General features: G+C 41.0%; 1 protein-coding gene across 1 annotated transcript in view; it reads left to right on the top strand.

Annotated features, from left to right (window-relative positions):
• Positions 1 to 1,791: 1,791 nt before the first annotated feature.
• The window catches only part of SLC30A10 (solute carrier family 30 member 10), a 41,442-nt gene continuing 25,479 nt past the window's right edge, over positions 1,792 to 17,754 (top strand). Inside the window, exon 1 of the mRNA XM_077887116.1 lies at positions 1,792 to 2,254. Within this exon, the coding sequence (XP_077743242.1) occupies positions 1,807 to 2,254 (448 nt within the window). The 5' untranslated portion in view covers positions 1,792 to 1,806. The remainder of the gene's footprint in view (positions 2,255 to 17,754) is intronic.

Genomic DNA, 17,754 nt, shown 5'->3' on the forward strand with positions numbered 1-17,754 from the left:
AACCTCCCATCCCTGCCACATGTCAGCACTTACCCCTCTTCTCTGCTTCATTTGTGTCCATAATTCTTATCACCATCTGAAATTCAATACATTTCATGATTAATTTGTTAGTTCTTTCCCCACCTCCACTAGAATGTAAGCTTCATGAGGGCATGACTTTTCAAAAGATCTTTCTCTGTTTTATTGACTGCTATCTCCCCAGAGTCTAGGACCATGTCTGACATGTAGGAACTTAGTATTTGTTGCATGAATGGATGAGCAGGAGAGTCTTAGTGCAGTGATTGTCACCATCTGGTTGTGTTAGAAATCTCACTGTTAGAACATCAGCAGAATTGGAGATGATTTCTGAGATGTGAAGAAATTATTAGGGCTGCATCGAAGTTGTCAGGGTTTAGGCAAAGTCAGTATATTAGCCAGGGTTTCTCCAGATGAATTAAACCAATAGGATGTTTATATAAATAGATTTATTGTTAGGAATTGGCTCATGCGATTACAGAGTCTGAGAAGTCCCAAGATCTGCAAGGTGAGTCAGCAAGCCCAAGAACCAGGGGAGTCAATGGCATCATTCTAGTCCGAAAGACGACAGGCTGGTGACCCAGAAAGAGTTGGTGTTTCTGTTTAAACCTGAAGGAAGGAGAAAGCCAGTACTCTGGCTTGAAGGCAGTCACCAGAAAGAATTCTCTCTTACTCGCAGAAGGGCCAACCATTTTGTTCTGTTCAGGCCTCCAAGTAGATGGATGAGGATTATCCACATCAGGAAAGGCAATCTGCTGTATTCAGTCTATCAATTCAAATACCAGTCTCATCCAAAACACCCTCACAGAAGCACTCACAATGATGTTTGACCAAATGCCTTGAGCACCTGAGGGCCCAGTCAAATAAACACATAAAAAAAAATCATAGGTTTTAAATTCAGAAAAGAAAAGATTGGGTATAGTAATTTCAGTCTGTATTTGTGCAAACGATTGACTGTAAGCAATCTACTCAAAACAATAGAGGCCGCTACTGTTTTAGATATTCCAGACCTGGTAAATCTTTATGGTTTATAAGCGACAGATGATAAGATTAAAAACAAAAAAAATTGCTTGCATCAGCTAAATCAAATTATTATAATTTGGTTTTCTTCCTGAAACTGAGGTTTCTTGAGCTCCTTTAGTTTAAAGGTGTTTTATCTTTTCTGAATATGAGGAGTGATTTTCTTGTCTTCTTTATGGAGAATGAAAGTAGGGTGCTCGTTTATTCCAGATCAACAGACAAGGCGGTAGAAGAATCACCCTCGCTTCATCTTTGGCTTTTATTTATTGTAGCTCTGATCTGTGGATTAGTGAACCCTAGAAATGTTCCCTGTTCCTTGCACTTAACAGAATTCAAAATATTTACCCACCGGGTAGACAAGACATGGTTGTTCATGTCAAATGGCTTGTCTCGCCACAGTAGTTATTGCACACACCAACACTGGAAAGTCCAAAGCCATGGATGAGCTTCTGCATGATTCAAAGACACAGAGGTCCTTGGCTTTTATAATGAAACACACAGTAAACAAAAGAAACCCCTCAAGTCTGCATCCGAAGCCAGTGTCTTCAATTTTCATAAGTCCCAATCACGTGACATCTCTTGCTTAATTGCCCTTTAAACTGTTTTATGATTTTATAGCAGCCTATAAAAGGTGATTTCCAAATATGACAAGTGCTGAAAGGCTGAATGGGAGAGTTATCCAGGAGTCATAATAACTAAATCTGTAGCCTGCTCCCCTAACAACTCAGCCTTCCCAGGAGAGGGCAAGGAACTGCCCAAGAGCTGGGCGCCATGGGGCGATACTCAGGAAGAAGCTTCCGACTGATTCTCATGTGCATCGTGAGCATCCTGCTCTTCGTGATGGAGCTAGTGATCGCCAACATAGGCAATTCTCTCTCCTTGGCCTCCGATGCTTTCGCCGTCCTCTCCCACTTTCTGTCTATGATCATAGCTTTGTTTGGTGTGAGGGTCAGCAGTATAAAACAGCACAGAAAGAGCACTTTTGGCTTCCTCCGGGCGGATGTGGTGGGAGCTTTTGGCAACTCCATTTTTGCTGTGGCTCTGATGTTCAGCATCCTGGTGGAAGCTGTCAAAAGGTATATTAATCCCCAGAAGACGGAGGAGCCCCTGCTGATTCTCAGTGCTGGAATTATCGGGCTATTATTCAATATCCTCAACTATGTCATCTTGGACTGCTGCTACTGCACGGCACACATGCCCCAGGGGGACACTGAAACAGGTAAATAGTACTTAGATGTTGTAGCAGATTTGGTGGCCCTCTTGGCCATGACTTTTCAAAAGATCTTTCTCAAAGGAATGGCCTCCAGTCTAAAGTTCCTTGCGAGCTGGGTGACATCAGGCTGCTTTCATCTTGGGTTGGGGGGGCGGGTTGTCTTTAATTTTTAGTTCCAACGGCTGAAAAGCATTCAGAGAAGCAGAGAGGGAGGAAAGGTATTGAGCAGGGTCATGAAGGAACAATTTGAAAGGAAGTGGATGTGGGATTGAAAACACTCTCATTTAATTAGTGGACAGGTGTGACAGGGTGGTGTTTGAATTTAAAAATAATATTTTCGTGTTCCTGTAAAATATGTTAAAAAAATACTGGACTACCTAATGAGCTGATATCAAGCAAAGTGTCAAACAAGTGGCTAGGCTGATAAACTCTTAGGAATATATACTGGGAGAATTTACATAAAATAGAGAAAAAATAAAGGAAATGATCTAGTGAACTCTGTCCTTTTTAAGATGGAAATATTTGTACTTAGTTATTGTATGCATCCATCCTATTTGAGAAAAAGGAAAACTATTTACATGCAAACCTTTAGAAGGGACTTAAGAATGGGTACTGAACTTACTGAGTCATCTGTCAAAAGATGGAGTTAAATCTTGGAAGAGAACAATAAATCTAAAGTGATAAATTCAGAAGATTAAATTATTAGATGGAAACTTGTTTCTTTATTGCCACAATAGGAATTAAATATATATATATATATATAAAGCTTCTTGCAGGAGAGAGAAATTTTCAGCCCCATAGCATGAACAGACCAGGTTCAAATCATGGCTCTACCACAGGGCAGCAGTGGTGTCAGCTCATCTCACCTGTCTGCCCACAGGCAATACGGAGATAGTAAGAACTAAATGGGATCCTAAGTGTTCAAGCACTTAATAAATAGGCACTTGGTAGAGAGTAACTTTTGTTTTCTTAAAAAATCACAATGTAAGCCTTTGAATTATATATATACATATTATGTATAATATTTATTAGTAACCCAGTACCATTGAATTTTAACTGCTCATCTGGCTTTTAAGAATTTTCAAGATTTTCCTTTGTTTAAAAAAATTGTATTTATTTATTTATTTTTAAAGATTTTATTTATTTATTTATGAAAGACACAGAGAAGGAGAAGCAGTGACACAGGCAGAGGGAGAAGCAGGCTCCATGCAGGGAGCCCGATGTGGGACCAAATCCCAGGACCCCAGGATCACATCCTGGGCCAAAGGTGGCACTAAACCACTGAGCCACCCAGGCTGCCCAAAAAAGTTGTATTTATTTATTCATGGGAGACAGAGAGAGAGAGAAGCAGAGACATAGGCAGAGGGAGAAGCAGGCTCCCTCTGGGGAGGCTGATGCGGGACTTGAGCCCCAGGATCACGCCCTGAGCTGAAGGCAGACGCTCAACCACTGAGCCACCCAGGTGTCCCCCAAGATTTTCCTTATTTGATGCTGATCAGTTTTCTCTCACTAGTAGGGGTGTTATACAACTAAACCTGGGGAGCCTTAGCATCTATATTTGCATTTTTCATTGTATTTCTCCTGTCTTTGCTAGTGTAAATTGTGTCAGCTGGGTCCAGTCCTTTACCCAATCTCTGTCTAAATTTTCCTACTTGTGGAATGTATGTTATGAGAGCAGCTATAGTATGTATTAGCTAGAAAAGGGAACAAACAAGAAACTAGAATATGTATCTTTATTCAATCTAATGAATTGATTAAAGTATTTTAAAAAGACAGTAATAAATTAACTTGATATTCTAAGCCTTGTTTCTATCACTCATCATGTAGAAATTATTACTTGAAATTCCAGATTATAAAATTCACATATGTGATATAAGACAAAAATCCATTTCTTATTGCTAAGTATAATTTTAAGGCAAAGAGGCAAATTTCAAACAAATGGTTAGTATTGGCAGTGGAAGTGTTGCCATCACTAAACTTACCATTGTGTTTCAGACATATGACATACACCTGCATATAGCAAAAGCAATTTAGACAGAGGGTTTGACTCTTGAACCAATGTGAAAATTGGTAGACAATAGTAGTTTTATTTTTATAAAGTGAATTATTATCAGATATGTCTTAGTTCAGTTCTTGTTTGGGAAATGGTGCTTTCCAGTGTCTATGTTCATGCTAAGATGACAAAAAGAGGCTTAAGACAAATATTTCACCCTGACTGTATCAGTTTCTATTGCCTTGATTCCAGAATATCTGTCTTCTTTTAATGCGTTGGATGCTATACAGTATGCTACTTAAAAAAAAAGATTTTGTTTATTTATTTGAGAGAGAAATAGCATGAAAAAGAGAGAGAGAGCACAAGCAGGGTGAGGGGCAGAGGGAGAAGCAGCCTCCGCACTGAGCAGGGAGCTCAATGCAGGACTCGATTCCAGGACCCTGGGGTCATGACCTGAGCTGAAGGCAGATCCTTAACCAACTGAGCGACCCAGGTGCCCAACATGCTACTTTAAATAACCAAGCATAGTGTTAGTTGTACACATTCAGCTGATGTTTTAAGATCTATGTTCTTCACTTTATTTTTTGGTGAATTTGAGATTGTATTATCCTATTAGAAATTTCAGAATGTTTAAACCCACCAAGTAATTTTAGAATATCTACTTAGCTTCTTTACATTGTGTCTTGAGTTAGGTATTTAGCACTTTTACTATAACATACATTTTGATATCTTCCCCATCACTGAAATAAGTTTAAGCTTTTTTTAAAAAAATAATATTATTTATTTATTTATTCATGAGACACACACACAGGCAGAGACACAGGCAGAGACACAGGCAGAGACACAGGCAGAGGGAGAAGCAGGCTCCATGCAGGGAGCCCGACTCGATCCTGGGTCTCCAGGATCAGGCCCTGGGCTCAAGGCGGCGCTAAACCACTCAGCCACCCAGGCTGCCCTAAAGTAAGCTTTTGAATGAATCTCATTCACAGACATTAACCCAATTTTCATTGTCTTTCATTTCAAGAAGGAATGTGATTAACCCATACATATGAATTTATAGCAGGAGGTATATAATACGAAAGAAAAATGACTCTTGACTTCAGAAGATTTGACCTAATGGATAATTATTACATGCTAATTTAGTAGGATAAAGAATTTCTGCGTGTCTAAAACCCTAACTTGTAGCTCTGTGGTACTTCATGGTTTAGTGATCAAAATCAGAATAACCCATTACTGCTTCTGTGGAATCTGTGGCTGGAGAGAATGTATACATAGCAAATCTTCTATCTGTCCTGATTCTGTGGATCTTTAACTCCTTCTGCTTTATCTGTCTGATGTGGGAATTGATGCCAGTTACATCTGATGTTTGACATCATAGGAAAGTAACAATAAGACCACTGACTTTAAATATCAACAGAATAGACTGTCTATGCAGCTAAGGCTTAAAAACATTGCTGGGGTTCATGGAGTAAGAGAAGTTGGAGAATCAGACAGGTGGAGCCAGAAATTAAACAAACAGAATAGAACAAAACAAAAAACCCTGGGAGAAAGGAATGTACAGAAGATTCAGCTGAGATGAAGGAATCTGGAAGCCATGGGTCAATCCCAACTGGCCCGAGTCCATCCCTGACATGCTAAGTGATCGGGAAAGCAGGTATTTTGGGCTAAAATAAAAGGCAAAATGAAAAAAGTAAAAATCGCAAGTGTGAAAGAAAAAACAAGAGGGAAAGTCTGAAATTTGGATGGCTACACGTGTTTGGGGAAAGAGCAAGGGGTTAAAACAACATGTAGATTCCGCCCAGGAGATGCTATGATACCAAACATTCTCTTTCTCTAGATTTAGGGACTAAATGTGCTTTTTTTTTTTTTTTTTTCCAAACATTTTTTCCTAACTGTTTACTTGATTTTCCTTGACTTTCACATTATCTTTTATGTTCATATTTTATTTTTATTTTTCTTTCTCTCTCTCTTTATTTTTTTTAAGATTTTATTTATTTATTCATGAGAGACACAGAGAGAGAGATAGGCAGAGACATAGGAAGAGGGAGAAGCAGGCTCCCTGCAGGAAGCCCAACCCAGGATCACGACCTGAGTCTAAGGCAGATACTCAACTGCTGAGCCACCCAGGCATCCCTGCTTTTATTTTTCAAGATTGAATTTTCTTTAAAATATAACAGATAGAATTCTCTATGCCCTAGTTCTATACTTGAACAGATAGATTACCTTTATATACATTGACCTTTATTTCAAACCAGAGACAATTTTGTACAGCTCTGTCTGGGATAGATTAGGCTTGCCGTTTATATAATTGATAATTAAATGTTTATAGCTGAAATATCTGCTTATTATTTTTATTCTGTTTCTTACAAAATGGCTTTCCTTTGAATTTACTTGATTTGGTTTAGTTTTGAGTCCAAATAGTGTTCATTTCTCTCTCTCTCTCTCTCTTTCTCTCCACCCCCCTTCCCATCCTCCCTGTGCCTATCCCTCTCCTTCTTACCACCTTCCTGGCATTATGTTCCCCCAACCAAATCACTAGAGGCAGTGACAGCACAGTAATCAACAAAATTCATGGTTGCAGGAGGTTTTAACCCACTCTTGATCGGTTGCTCTTACCAGCTCCTGGTTTAGACTTAGTACTAGTTAGGACTCACTACTACAGCCCGATGGGAGCCTTTCACGTGCACAGTCTGGTAAACCCTGAAAGCAAATCTGGTTTCTTTCCATGCAGAGCAAATTGGATCCAGGGACAAGCCAAGTGAGCAAGGCTCTGAGAGTCTTAGGAGGGGCAAGACGGCATCCGCTTCCTGCCTCCTGGTAGCAAATAGCAGGCAGTCAACACGAGGTCAGAATCCACACCATCAAGTGCAGCTTTTCAAACTGCAAAGGGGAAGCAGTCCTGGGCAGGAGTTCCCCGACTTCTCTGTCTCGTTCAGAGGCAGGATTGGAACGATTGGGAGAGTGCAATAATTATTACATAATTTTAAGAATCACGCTGAATTCCCAGAAGCAGTTACTTTGCCATTTGTCCGTATCTGACACCATTGTTTTCCAAGCCCCATCTTGGGTTTGGAACAATTAACTTCCACATGAGGGGCTCAGTGATAAGGACACACCTGTCACAGCTCATGGTACATGTCCCACGGTGGATGTTCCACATATTATCTTATATCTTTTTCCATCTGTTCTCTATAGCTTGGTGAATCGCTTCCTTCTCTGGTTGCCCAGTGACAGGGCTCTGGGTCAGTTCTAGGAAGTCAGTAGGAAAGATTAACCGAAGATTGAAAAATAGGAGCTATTTCACATTCGTGAAGTCAAATTCAACCGAAGAAAGAAAAAAAAAAAAAGGATAAACCAGCTCCTTGTTCTCAGCCATTTTCTTCTAAGACACAGAGGCTGTTCTGACAGCGATCTGAGTTAAATTTTAATGAAAACCCAGTGTTTATTGACATCTGTGGGGTGTCAGGCACTTTCGAAGTGTACAGACAATACCCGCAGCACCACGTGGCATACATTTGGACAATTGTATGTTGAGTTTTTTTGGTTGTTTGTTGGGTTTTTTAAATGATTTTATTTATTTATTCATGGGAAAGAGAGAGAGAGAGGCAGAGACACAGGCAGAGGGAGAAGCAGGCTCCATGCAGGAAGCCCGATGTGGGACTTGATCCTGGGTCTCCAGGATCACACCCTGGGCCGAAGGCAGGCACTTAACCCTGAACTACCCAGGCATCCCGACAATTGTATGTTTTATGAAAGAATTAAGATGTATTGCATTGAATTGGAGAATTATATGTATTATGAGAGAATATTTGCTATTCTCATTTACAGACAAGAAAACAGATTGAGAGTCAGATCCGGTCATGCAGGTAGTTCATGGTAGAGTTACAAAGAAATGACAAGGTTGAGTCTAGGCCCTTAATTAAAGACCCTATTCTGCTCCACCAAGAAAAGAAAACAGTGAAAAACTGCTTGGCAATAATCACAAAATAGCATGTCAAAAAGTGCCAATTAATATACTATAAACTGAATCCCAATTCCAGTAGCTGAGTGGCCTCCAGAAAGTTGCTCGAACTTTCTAAACCTCAGTTTCTCCATCTGTAAAATGGGTAGTATCCATCTCATAAGGGGGTTGTGAGAGTGAAATTGTATTGTGTGTGTGAACTGCCCAGTGTTGGTGTTGGTGGTTGGTGGTGATTGTCCGGGGGCTGAAGGGGCAAGGAATGTATGAAATATTAGTAAGGCCCCTCTGCAGATAAGTCCCTTGCTCTACTCCACAACCACAACTGGCAGCCCACCTTATCCCTGAACAACACACATACTTGTTTGCTGTTAGTTATACATTTGATCAATAGAGATCCATCACTATTCCTGGAAAACCACACAAAACATATCTTACTGATGACAGGTTGGTAGTGTCCTTAGTGGGGTGAACCAGAGGAGCATGGACCAGTCACCAGAAAATACATGTTTTGGTACTTCTTTCCTTATTCACTGGGTCTGACAACGGAGAAGATACTTAAGCACTTTGAGCTTCATCCCATGTATCATTACACCTACTTTAAAGAATCAATATGCTTTCCTTTTGATAAATAGTAATACCTTCACAATGCATGATATTTCAGAGGGTCCTTATAAATGTTATCTCCCTTGTCCATCAGTGCTCCAGATAACACTTTGTAGAAGGGGATTGCTTATGTTTTTCAACTGTTAAAAATTATACATTTTAAACTCCAGTCCAGCTTTTATCAAGCTGATGTAGTGGTATTAACATCAGACCTTGTCACTCATTAAAGTAATGTCACTCATAAAATAAAATGTGGCTCATATTTTCAAGTTGTAAATGAAGAAACAAAAGGCCTTTTTTAATAAAAAAGATTTTACTGGTTTATTCATGAGAGACACAGAGACACAGGCAGAGGGAGAAGCAGGCTCCCCATGGGGAGCCTGATGTGGGACTTGATCCCAGGATCCTGGGATCACGACCTGAGCCAAAGGCAGATGCTCAACCACTGAGCCACCCAGGTGCTCTGGCACCAAAGGTTTTAAAGTTAAGCCAGAGTTGATGCTAGAACCAGGACTTTGCATTTCTGTATCTCTATACAGGTGATTTGCCTTTTAAACATTTCCCTACAGTTCTGTCTAGTAAGTAGTGACATTCTCGTTTTTCCTTCCTGAGAGCCCTCATTTTTCCAAGAAGGTGGACTGAAAGTAAGCTTGTTATTTTGGTTTTCTTTTGGCCAGATGCTTACAAGATGTAAACAATATATTTGTTATTGTTCTCTTCTAGGTCTTTTGAAAGAGACAATAATGGTCAATGTGATTTTTATAAGACATTTTTGATAACTGTCTCTGATGACTATGACATGCCACCATATTTTTTATAAGTGGCAATAAATCTAGTGACTCCATTTTCTTAGAAATATCTTCCAAAGTCCATGTCCTGATATTTATTGTCTACCTTTGAGAAGGTGTCTTGAGAGAATTTTGCGGGAAGTAATTTTCAATGAAGTATGTCTGTGCTCTTGCTCTTTACCTGCTGATACGCTAAAAATTTATCAGCCCAATAGGCAATAGGACAAAGATGATCCTCAACTAAGGCCGATGAGAGCTCGAGGTTGGAGCAGCAGGGACGTCAGGTTGAAGGAGACACTACTTGGTCGGGTCACCTGTTTTCTGTAGAATTCTTTACCTGAAGAAACTGCCTTGGGATTTTTGCAGGACTAAATAGGATGGAACCACACCAGCTTTAAAGCTGGTGCCTAGGGCAACCCTGGTGGCTCAGCGATTTAGAGCCGCCTTCAGCCCAGGGTGTGATCCTGGAGACCCGGGATCGAGTTCCGCGTCGGGCTCCCTGCATGGAGCCTGCTTCTCCCTCTGCCTGTGTCTCTGCCTCTCTCTCTCTCTCTCTCTCTCTCTCAATCTGTGTCTCTCATGAATAAATAAAATCTTAAAAAAAAAATAAAGCTGGTCAATAGAGTCAATGGAGGACATTGTTGGGACATTATGGGGCCAATGAATAACTTCCACCTTGAGTCTAGAGCTAAGTGAGGACTAAGGGATCACAGATAGATAGCAATAAAAAGAGTAGTCCAGTTCTTGATAAAAGCTGTGACTGTACCTTGAATGTCACAGTGGGCTTCCTAATACTTAGCTCAGTGGTGAACATACCCTCCCTCTTACAAGCAGAGCTTAACAACTGGAGGTGCAGAGGTGGGCCCCCAAACAGGGACAGTGTACCTTCCCTGAGGGCAGGCAGTTGGGAGGGTAAAGCCCAGGAGGGGCTGAGCCAAGCTTCTTTTTTTTTTTTTTTTTTTTTTTTTTTTGAGCCAAGCTTCTTCCATTCCTTCAACTAAACCCACCAATGAAAGAAGACTTTCCCACTCCAGGAGTGACCTCTTATCTGAATGTTGGAGTGGGAGTGAAGGGGGTCAGACAACAGAGGCTGCCCTGGTGGACCTCTCATGGAAACATGAGACAAGAGGATCAGAGATCTTCCCTTTACCCTCTGCTGCTGTGTGTACTCTTCACGCTCTCCTTGAAGGACTAGATGAACAGTTATCAGGATGGTGTTGCCCACCTTCTCAAGGCTTGGGCTCCCAATACCAACCACTGTTTCCTCTGGGTATTCCCCTTGGAACCAGCACTTGGTAATTTTGATACCCCCTAACGACTGAAGTGGGTTAGAACAGCCAGTGTGTCAGTGAGATCACCTCTGAGGCTCCACGGGTGGTCAGGTGGTCAGTATTGCTCACTAGAAATTATGTAGTGACATGAAATGGTAGCATCAAGGTATTTTAATCATTCCATGTCAGCAATATAAACATGCCCCCACTTTAAATGTGAACCCCCTCACAATATCAAATTATGAGAGAAAAACTAAAATTCAAAGTTAGATGTATTGGACCTTATGCATTACTATCCAGAATAATCAAAAGCTCTGACGATTAATTTAAAGGACAGACCAAAGGCATGTCAAAACGAAACCAAAAAACCTCAAATCTTCTTCACTTTGAGCTCAGGCTCAGTTTCAGTGGAATCTCTGCCTGGTGGAGTCAGGGGTCCTCCCATTGTTTTAGCCTGAATTGTTTTCACTGGGATGGATGTCATTCTTCAGGACATCCAGGTTGGATAAGTTTGGCACCAAGACTTCCACATGCTCCACCTTTTAAAGATCTCTGTCTTTGCAGGGGCACCTGGGTGGCTCAGTTCATTAAGCATCTGCCTTCGGCTCAGGTCATGATCTTAGGGTCCTGGGATTGAGCCTGGCATCAGGCTCCATGTTCAGCAGAGCATCTGCCTCTCCTTCTCCCTCTGGTCCTTCCTCTCCCTCTACTCATGCTTTCTCTTGCTCTCTCTCAAATAAATAAAAAAAATCTTAAAAAAAAAAAAAAGGAGGGGGCGTGCCTGGGTGGTTCAGTAGGTTGGGTGTCTGGCTCCCCACTGAGTGGGGAGTCTGTTCTCCTCTGCCCCTCCCCTGCATTCACACACACTCTCTTTCTCTAAAATAAATAAATAAATCTTAAAAAAAATTTGTCTTTGACTTTCTTCAGTTTTGCTACATTTCCCTACATGAATTTCTTCTTATTTACCCCACCTGGGAATTGTTGTGCTTCCCAAATCTAAGCATTTATATCTTTCATAAATTCCAGATTTTCAGATACCATTTCTTCTAGTTTTGCCTCTCTCCTGTTCCTTCTATTTTCTCCTCCTGCAACACTAACTAGATAATATCAGATCTTCTCATTCCGTCCTTCATATTTTGTAAACTGTTTTTCATATTTTCCTCTTTATGTTGTTCTGTGTTCTACATAGCCTTGGTAGTTCTTCAGACATGCCTTCACCTTTTCAGAAACTGATACTGGCACACTGTATGTGTGTAGTTCTGTGCCATTTTGCCATATGTGTCGATTTGTGTAATCACCATCAAAATCGAGATACAGAAATATTACATCAAAGTTATCCCTCTTGCCATGTTTTTATAGTCATACTCACTCTATGCCCTCAGAACCACTCGTCTCTTTCCATCTTTAATATTATAAATTCAAAATGTTATGTAAAAATAGAATTATACATATGTGACCTTTAAAATTGGCTTTTTTGTTTCTGTATAATGCTCTTTTTTTTTAAATTTTATTTATTTATGATAGTCACACAGAGAGAGAGAGAGAGAGGCAGAGACACAGGCAGAGGGAGAAGCAGGCTCCATGCACCGGGAGCCCGACGTGGGATTCGATCCCGGGTCTCCAGGATCACGCCCTGGGCCAAAGGCAGGCGCTAAACCGCTGCGCCACCCAGGGATCCCTGTTTCTGTATAATGCTCTTAAGATCATTCAAGTTGTTGTGTGTGTATCAGTAGTTGGTTTCTTTGTATATGCTGAGTAGTATTCCATGCTATGGATGTAGTCAGATTTTTAAAGCTATTTCACCAGTTGTATGTCTTTTAATTGTTATATTTATACTATCTATGTTAAATGCAATTATTGGAGGTTAGGGCTTAACCATTTCATTTTTATTTTCTGTTTGTTCCTTCTGTTTTTCATTTCTCTGTTTTCTTTTATCTGTCTTCCTTGAGCAGTTTTTAGAATTCAATTTTGATCTCTCTATTTGAGTTTATCTTGGCATAGCTTTGTGAATGGCCATTCTAATTAGTGCACTATACATACCTAATTTATCAGAGTGTACCAATACTGGTGTCAATATTTTGAGTGAGGTGTAGAAGCCTTACCTCCCTTTATGCCCTGTTATCTTCCCCCATTTACTTATTTATTTTCTAGAAGGACTAGTAGAGGGAGAAGGAGAGAATCTTAAGCAGGGTCCACACCCAGTGCAGAGTCGATGTGGGGCTCAATCTCAAGACCCTGAGATCATGACCTGAGCTAAAACCAAAAGTTGATGCTTAACTGACTGAGTCTCCCAGGCACCCCGTCTTCCCTTTTTTATAATTCATATAGTCACACTCATCCCTGAGGCCTTGCTCATCCTTTTTTTTTAGGAGTAATTAGAATTTTAATCCATAGCTTATTTTGAAAACATTCATTTTCTTTGCTTTTTAGCTTCTTTTTGAGTTTTCAGCCTCCTCTTTTTGAAGTATTTTTTCTTTTTTTAAAAAAATATTTATTCATGAGAGACACTGAGAGAGAGGCAGAGATAGGCAGAGAGAGAAGAGGCTCCCTTTGGGGAGCTTCATGTGGGACTCGATCCCAGGACCTGGGGATCATGACCTGAGCCAAATGCAGATGCTGAACCACTGAGCCACCCAGGTGTCCATATTTTTTTTCTTTTTTTTTCCATATTTATTTTTTCTTAATGATACTTTTCATATTTCTGGTGCAGCAAGTATTCACTGTCAGCCTCTCATCTGAGTGGTTGGTGACTTGCATTACTTTGTGAGCCATAGCATTCACACCAATGTCATCAAACTCTGATCCCATGTTTTCATCCAGCAGGTGGCCATACTCTTCAGCAAATGCCAAGAGACTGGAGTCCTTGTGACTTGTCCTTTGTTTTCTCAGTCTATTACTCATTCCTTATAAAAGTTATAGCTTAGGAACAGCCAAGTAGAAAAAATGTCCAGGGCAAGGTATGGGGGAAGGCATGCAGAGCTTCCATGCCCTCACTGGGTGAATCATTTTTCCAACACCAACCCAGAAGCTCCTATTCAACTTCTCCCTCCTTTCTTTCTATTATTCAGATAGGGTACTTTTTGTTATTCTGATAGGGTACTTTTGTTATTCTATCTTCATGTTCGCTCATTTTTTCCTTTGTCTTCTCCACTCTGCTGTCAAGCTCATCCACTGATGCAGGTTTTTAAAATTTTGGTTATTGTATTTTTCAGTTTTAAAATTTCCATTTAGTTCTTTATTTATTGAGACTCTCAACAAATTTTCTCATTTATTTCCAGCATATTCGTAATTGCTTGCTGAAGTGTTTTTATGATGACTACTTTAGAATCCTGTCAGCTGGGGTGTCTGAGTGGTTCAGTCAGTTGAGTGTCTGCCTTTGGCTCAGGTCATGATCTCAGGGTCCTGGGATCGAGCCCCACATGGGGCTCTCTGCTCAGTGGAGAGTCTGTTTCTCCCTCTGGCCCTCCCTCTGTTTGTGTGCTCTCTTTCTCACCCCCTCTCTCAAACAAATAAATAAAATATTTAAAAAAAATTTTTAAATCCCATAAGCTTATTCTAACATCTGTGTTATCCAAGCATTGGTATTATTTTTTATTCAAGCAGAAATATCCCTGGCTTTTGGTATAATGAAATATTTTTATTTGAGTCCTGGACATTTGGGGTAGTAGGAAACTGTGGATCTTGTTTTCATTTTCTGATTGAGAAGGCCTTCTCTGACACTGCTGGTGGAAGGAGTGCTGCTTATCATTATAAAATGGGAGTAGAAGTCCATGTTCCCACCTGGCCTCTGTTGACACCGGGCAGGTGTGAAAGTTCAGGCTCTCTGTTAGGCCTTCACTAATAACATTCTGGCTATTAAGAGTTCTATTGAGTTCTTAATTTTAGCTATTTTTCATTTATGTTGTTTTGATCTTTACAAATCCTTTCTGTATCTTCCTTTAGTCATGTATATTCCTGTATATTAACTACACTTAGCTAATATTCTATATCTAATGTTCCAATATCAGCAACTCTTGCATGTCTGATTTTGCTCTTTATTATTTTTTAATTTCTAAAAAGATTTATTTATTTTAGAAAGAGAAGGAGAGAGAGAGAGAGAAAGAGAGCAGGGGAAGGGCAGAGGAAGAGAGAGAAAATCTTGAGCCTACTCCTGGCTGAGTGTGGAGCCTGATGCAGGGCTTGATTTCATGACCTCGAGATCATGACTAAGTCAAAATCAAGAGTCAGAAATCAACCAACAGAGCCACCCAGGGACCCCTGCTGTTTATTTTAAATATATTTTTAAAAGATTTTATTTATTTATTCAAGACAGACACACACACACACACACAGAGAGAGAGAGAGAGAGAGAAAGAGAGAGAGAGACGCAGAGACACAGGCAGAGGGAGAAGCAGGCTCCACTCAGGGAGCCCGATGTGGGACTCAATCCTGGGTCTCCAGGATCATACCCCGGGCTGAAGGCAGTGCCAAACCGCTGGGCCATCGGGGCTGCCCCCCTGCTGTTTATTATTGCTTCTTCTCTCAGGGTGTTTCCTTTCTCATGTTTTATGTGTTTCATGATTTTTTAGTGTGAATTCACTCATGTTCAATGCAACCTCCTCTGAGGGAATTCTTTGAGGAATGGACTTTAAGTACATTTTTCCACACAAGATATGCATTTGTTTTTCTCAGGTACCTGAAGATATTACCAGCTTGCGAGCACATAACTTTTTTTTTTTTCTTGAGAGAGATTGTTGTTGTTATTACCATTATTATTACAACATAGATAATGTGAATTTAGACGGCATTTCCACATGAAGGCCACAGTATAGTTTCAACTCCCTGTGGGAGTTGTCTTCACCCATAATCAAGGCCGAAACATGCACTTTCTTTGCTGTCTCCTTTGCGGCAGTGGGTTTTTGTTTGTTTGATGGTTTTGTTTCACTTCACCTTTCTCCAAGGGATTTCTCTTTGAGCTCTGACCCAGCACTCCCCTTTGCATGTATCTAAGTTTTGTCTCATACCATCCGTGTTCATATGGCTATTAAAATCCAAGGCTAGAACATTTGTCTTTACTGGAAAGATACCCCTCAGTCAGATTCTGCCTTCAACTCATCTTGTTGGATTTTGGCTTTTACTTCCTTTTTTGGCCCTTGAGTATTTTCTTAATTTCTTGTCACACTTTTTGAAGAGTTTGAAACAGTTTGACAGAACCACATCCCAGAGCTAGAGCCCTTAATATAGGTATACTTAGGTTCTCAGAGCTCAGGTCCTAGGGGCACCTGGGTGGCTCAGTTGATTAAGTGTGTCTCTCTCTATCTTTTTTTAAAATTTATTCATGAGAGAGAGAGAGAGAGAGAGAGAGAGAGAGAGAAGAAGAGAGAGAGAGGCAGAGGGAGAAGCAGACTCCATGCAGGGAGCCCAACGTGAGACTTGATCCTGGGACACCAGGATCATGCCCTGGGCCAAAGGCAGGCGCTAAACCACTGAGCCACCCAGGGATCCCCTAAGTGTCTGTCTCTTGATTTCAGCTCAGGTCGTGAGGTGAAGTCCCACACTGGCTCCACACTCAGCAGTGAGGCTGCCTAATATTCTTTCTCCCCCCTCTCCTTCTGCCCCTCCCCTCCTTACACTTGTGTGCATGCTCTTCCACTCTCTCAAATAAAAATAAAAACCCCAAAGCCCCTCCAATCCCCCCCCCCACAAAAAAAAAAAAAAAAAAACAACTCAGCACTTAGAGTAAGCCAGGTCCTCATTACCACTTACAAGGACTAGCAGAGTCCCAAGGCTGTCAGAGGACAGGACAGCAGACAGGGGGCGTCCTCTGTTTTCTGCCTCTCTGCAATGCCTGCAAGATGGAGCCAGACTGGCCAGGCCCCAGACCTGCATACTTAGTTTCAGTAGTAACAAGAGGTTAATTATGGACCAGCCTTTCCATATCTGGTAAACACATAGCATCCTTTCTCAGAGAGTGACATTTAAAATATTGCTGCTTGCTCTTAAGTGACCCCATTGCTCTTGCTCCTACTTGATGCTCCAGCAGACTTGGTCTTCCCACAGCTTCAGAATGTCTCAGGCCTCGAGTGGCATGTCGTCGTGCTAAATTTTTTGTTCGGAGCTTTGAGAGGTGTTCCTGCTTCCTGTGTGTTCTCTTCTCAGAAATGCTCGGGGGGAGTTGTCGATGATTTAATGGTTTAATCAAGGTCTTAAAATTGTTCCCTTTCCTTCTCTATCATGGACGAGGCTGGCATTTTTGTGGGACTCTTTTCTTTTCACTTTTTCATTGTTTTTTGGGTCAGACATTTGTTTTTTCCACATGGATTTTTTTTTCTTATCACAGTGAGAAAAATGAAGTCAGTGTTTTCTGGGTCTGCCAAAAGCAACTGTTGTCCAAACAAATCTTGTCAACTCTCACCTCTCTGAGTTGGATCACCTCATTTGAAGCGTGTTTTCCACTTACACAAAAAATTTAACCCAAGCCTGGACTCAAGCTATCATGTTCCTGCGTCAGTTCCCCTCAGTGTGTCCCGTTTGTGGAATCCCAACTGTCCATTTCTTGGCCTATTCCCACAGGACACAAGCAAACCCCTACATCCACAATAACCATTTTGATTTGAAGCTCCTCTAACAATGCCTTAAATATTCTGTGCTAATCTTCCTAGACTTCGTCTCTCAAATTGTTCCAAATTTTGTGGAAGCTTTGCCAATCTTTACACAGTGGTTCCTTGTTCTGGTTGCTGTGTAATGAACTGCCACAAGTTTAGTGGCATAAAACAACAATCATTTTATGATACGGGGGATTCTTTGGACTGGAATTTGGAAAGAAACCCATAGGAACACTCTGTCTGCCCCACGATGTCTGGGGCCTCAGCTGGGGAGACTCTGAGGATGGGATAGTGACTTGATGGCAG

This window comes from Canis aureus, chromosome 38, assembly GCF_053574225.1.
Source record: "Canis aureus isolate CA01 chromosome 38, VMU_Caureus_v.1.0, whole genome shotgun sequence".
NCBI lineage: Eukaryota > Metazoa > Chordata > Mammalia > Carnivora > Canidae > Canis > Canis aureus.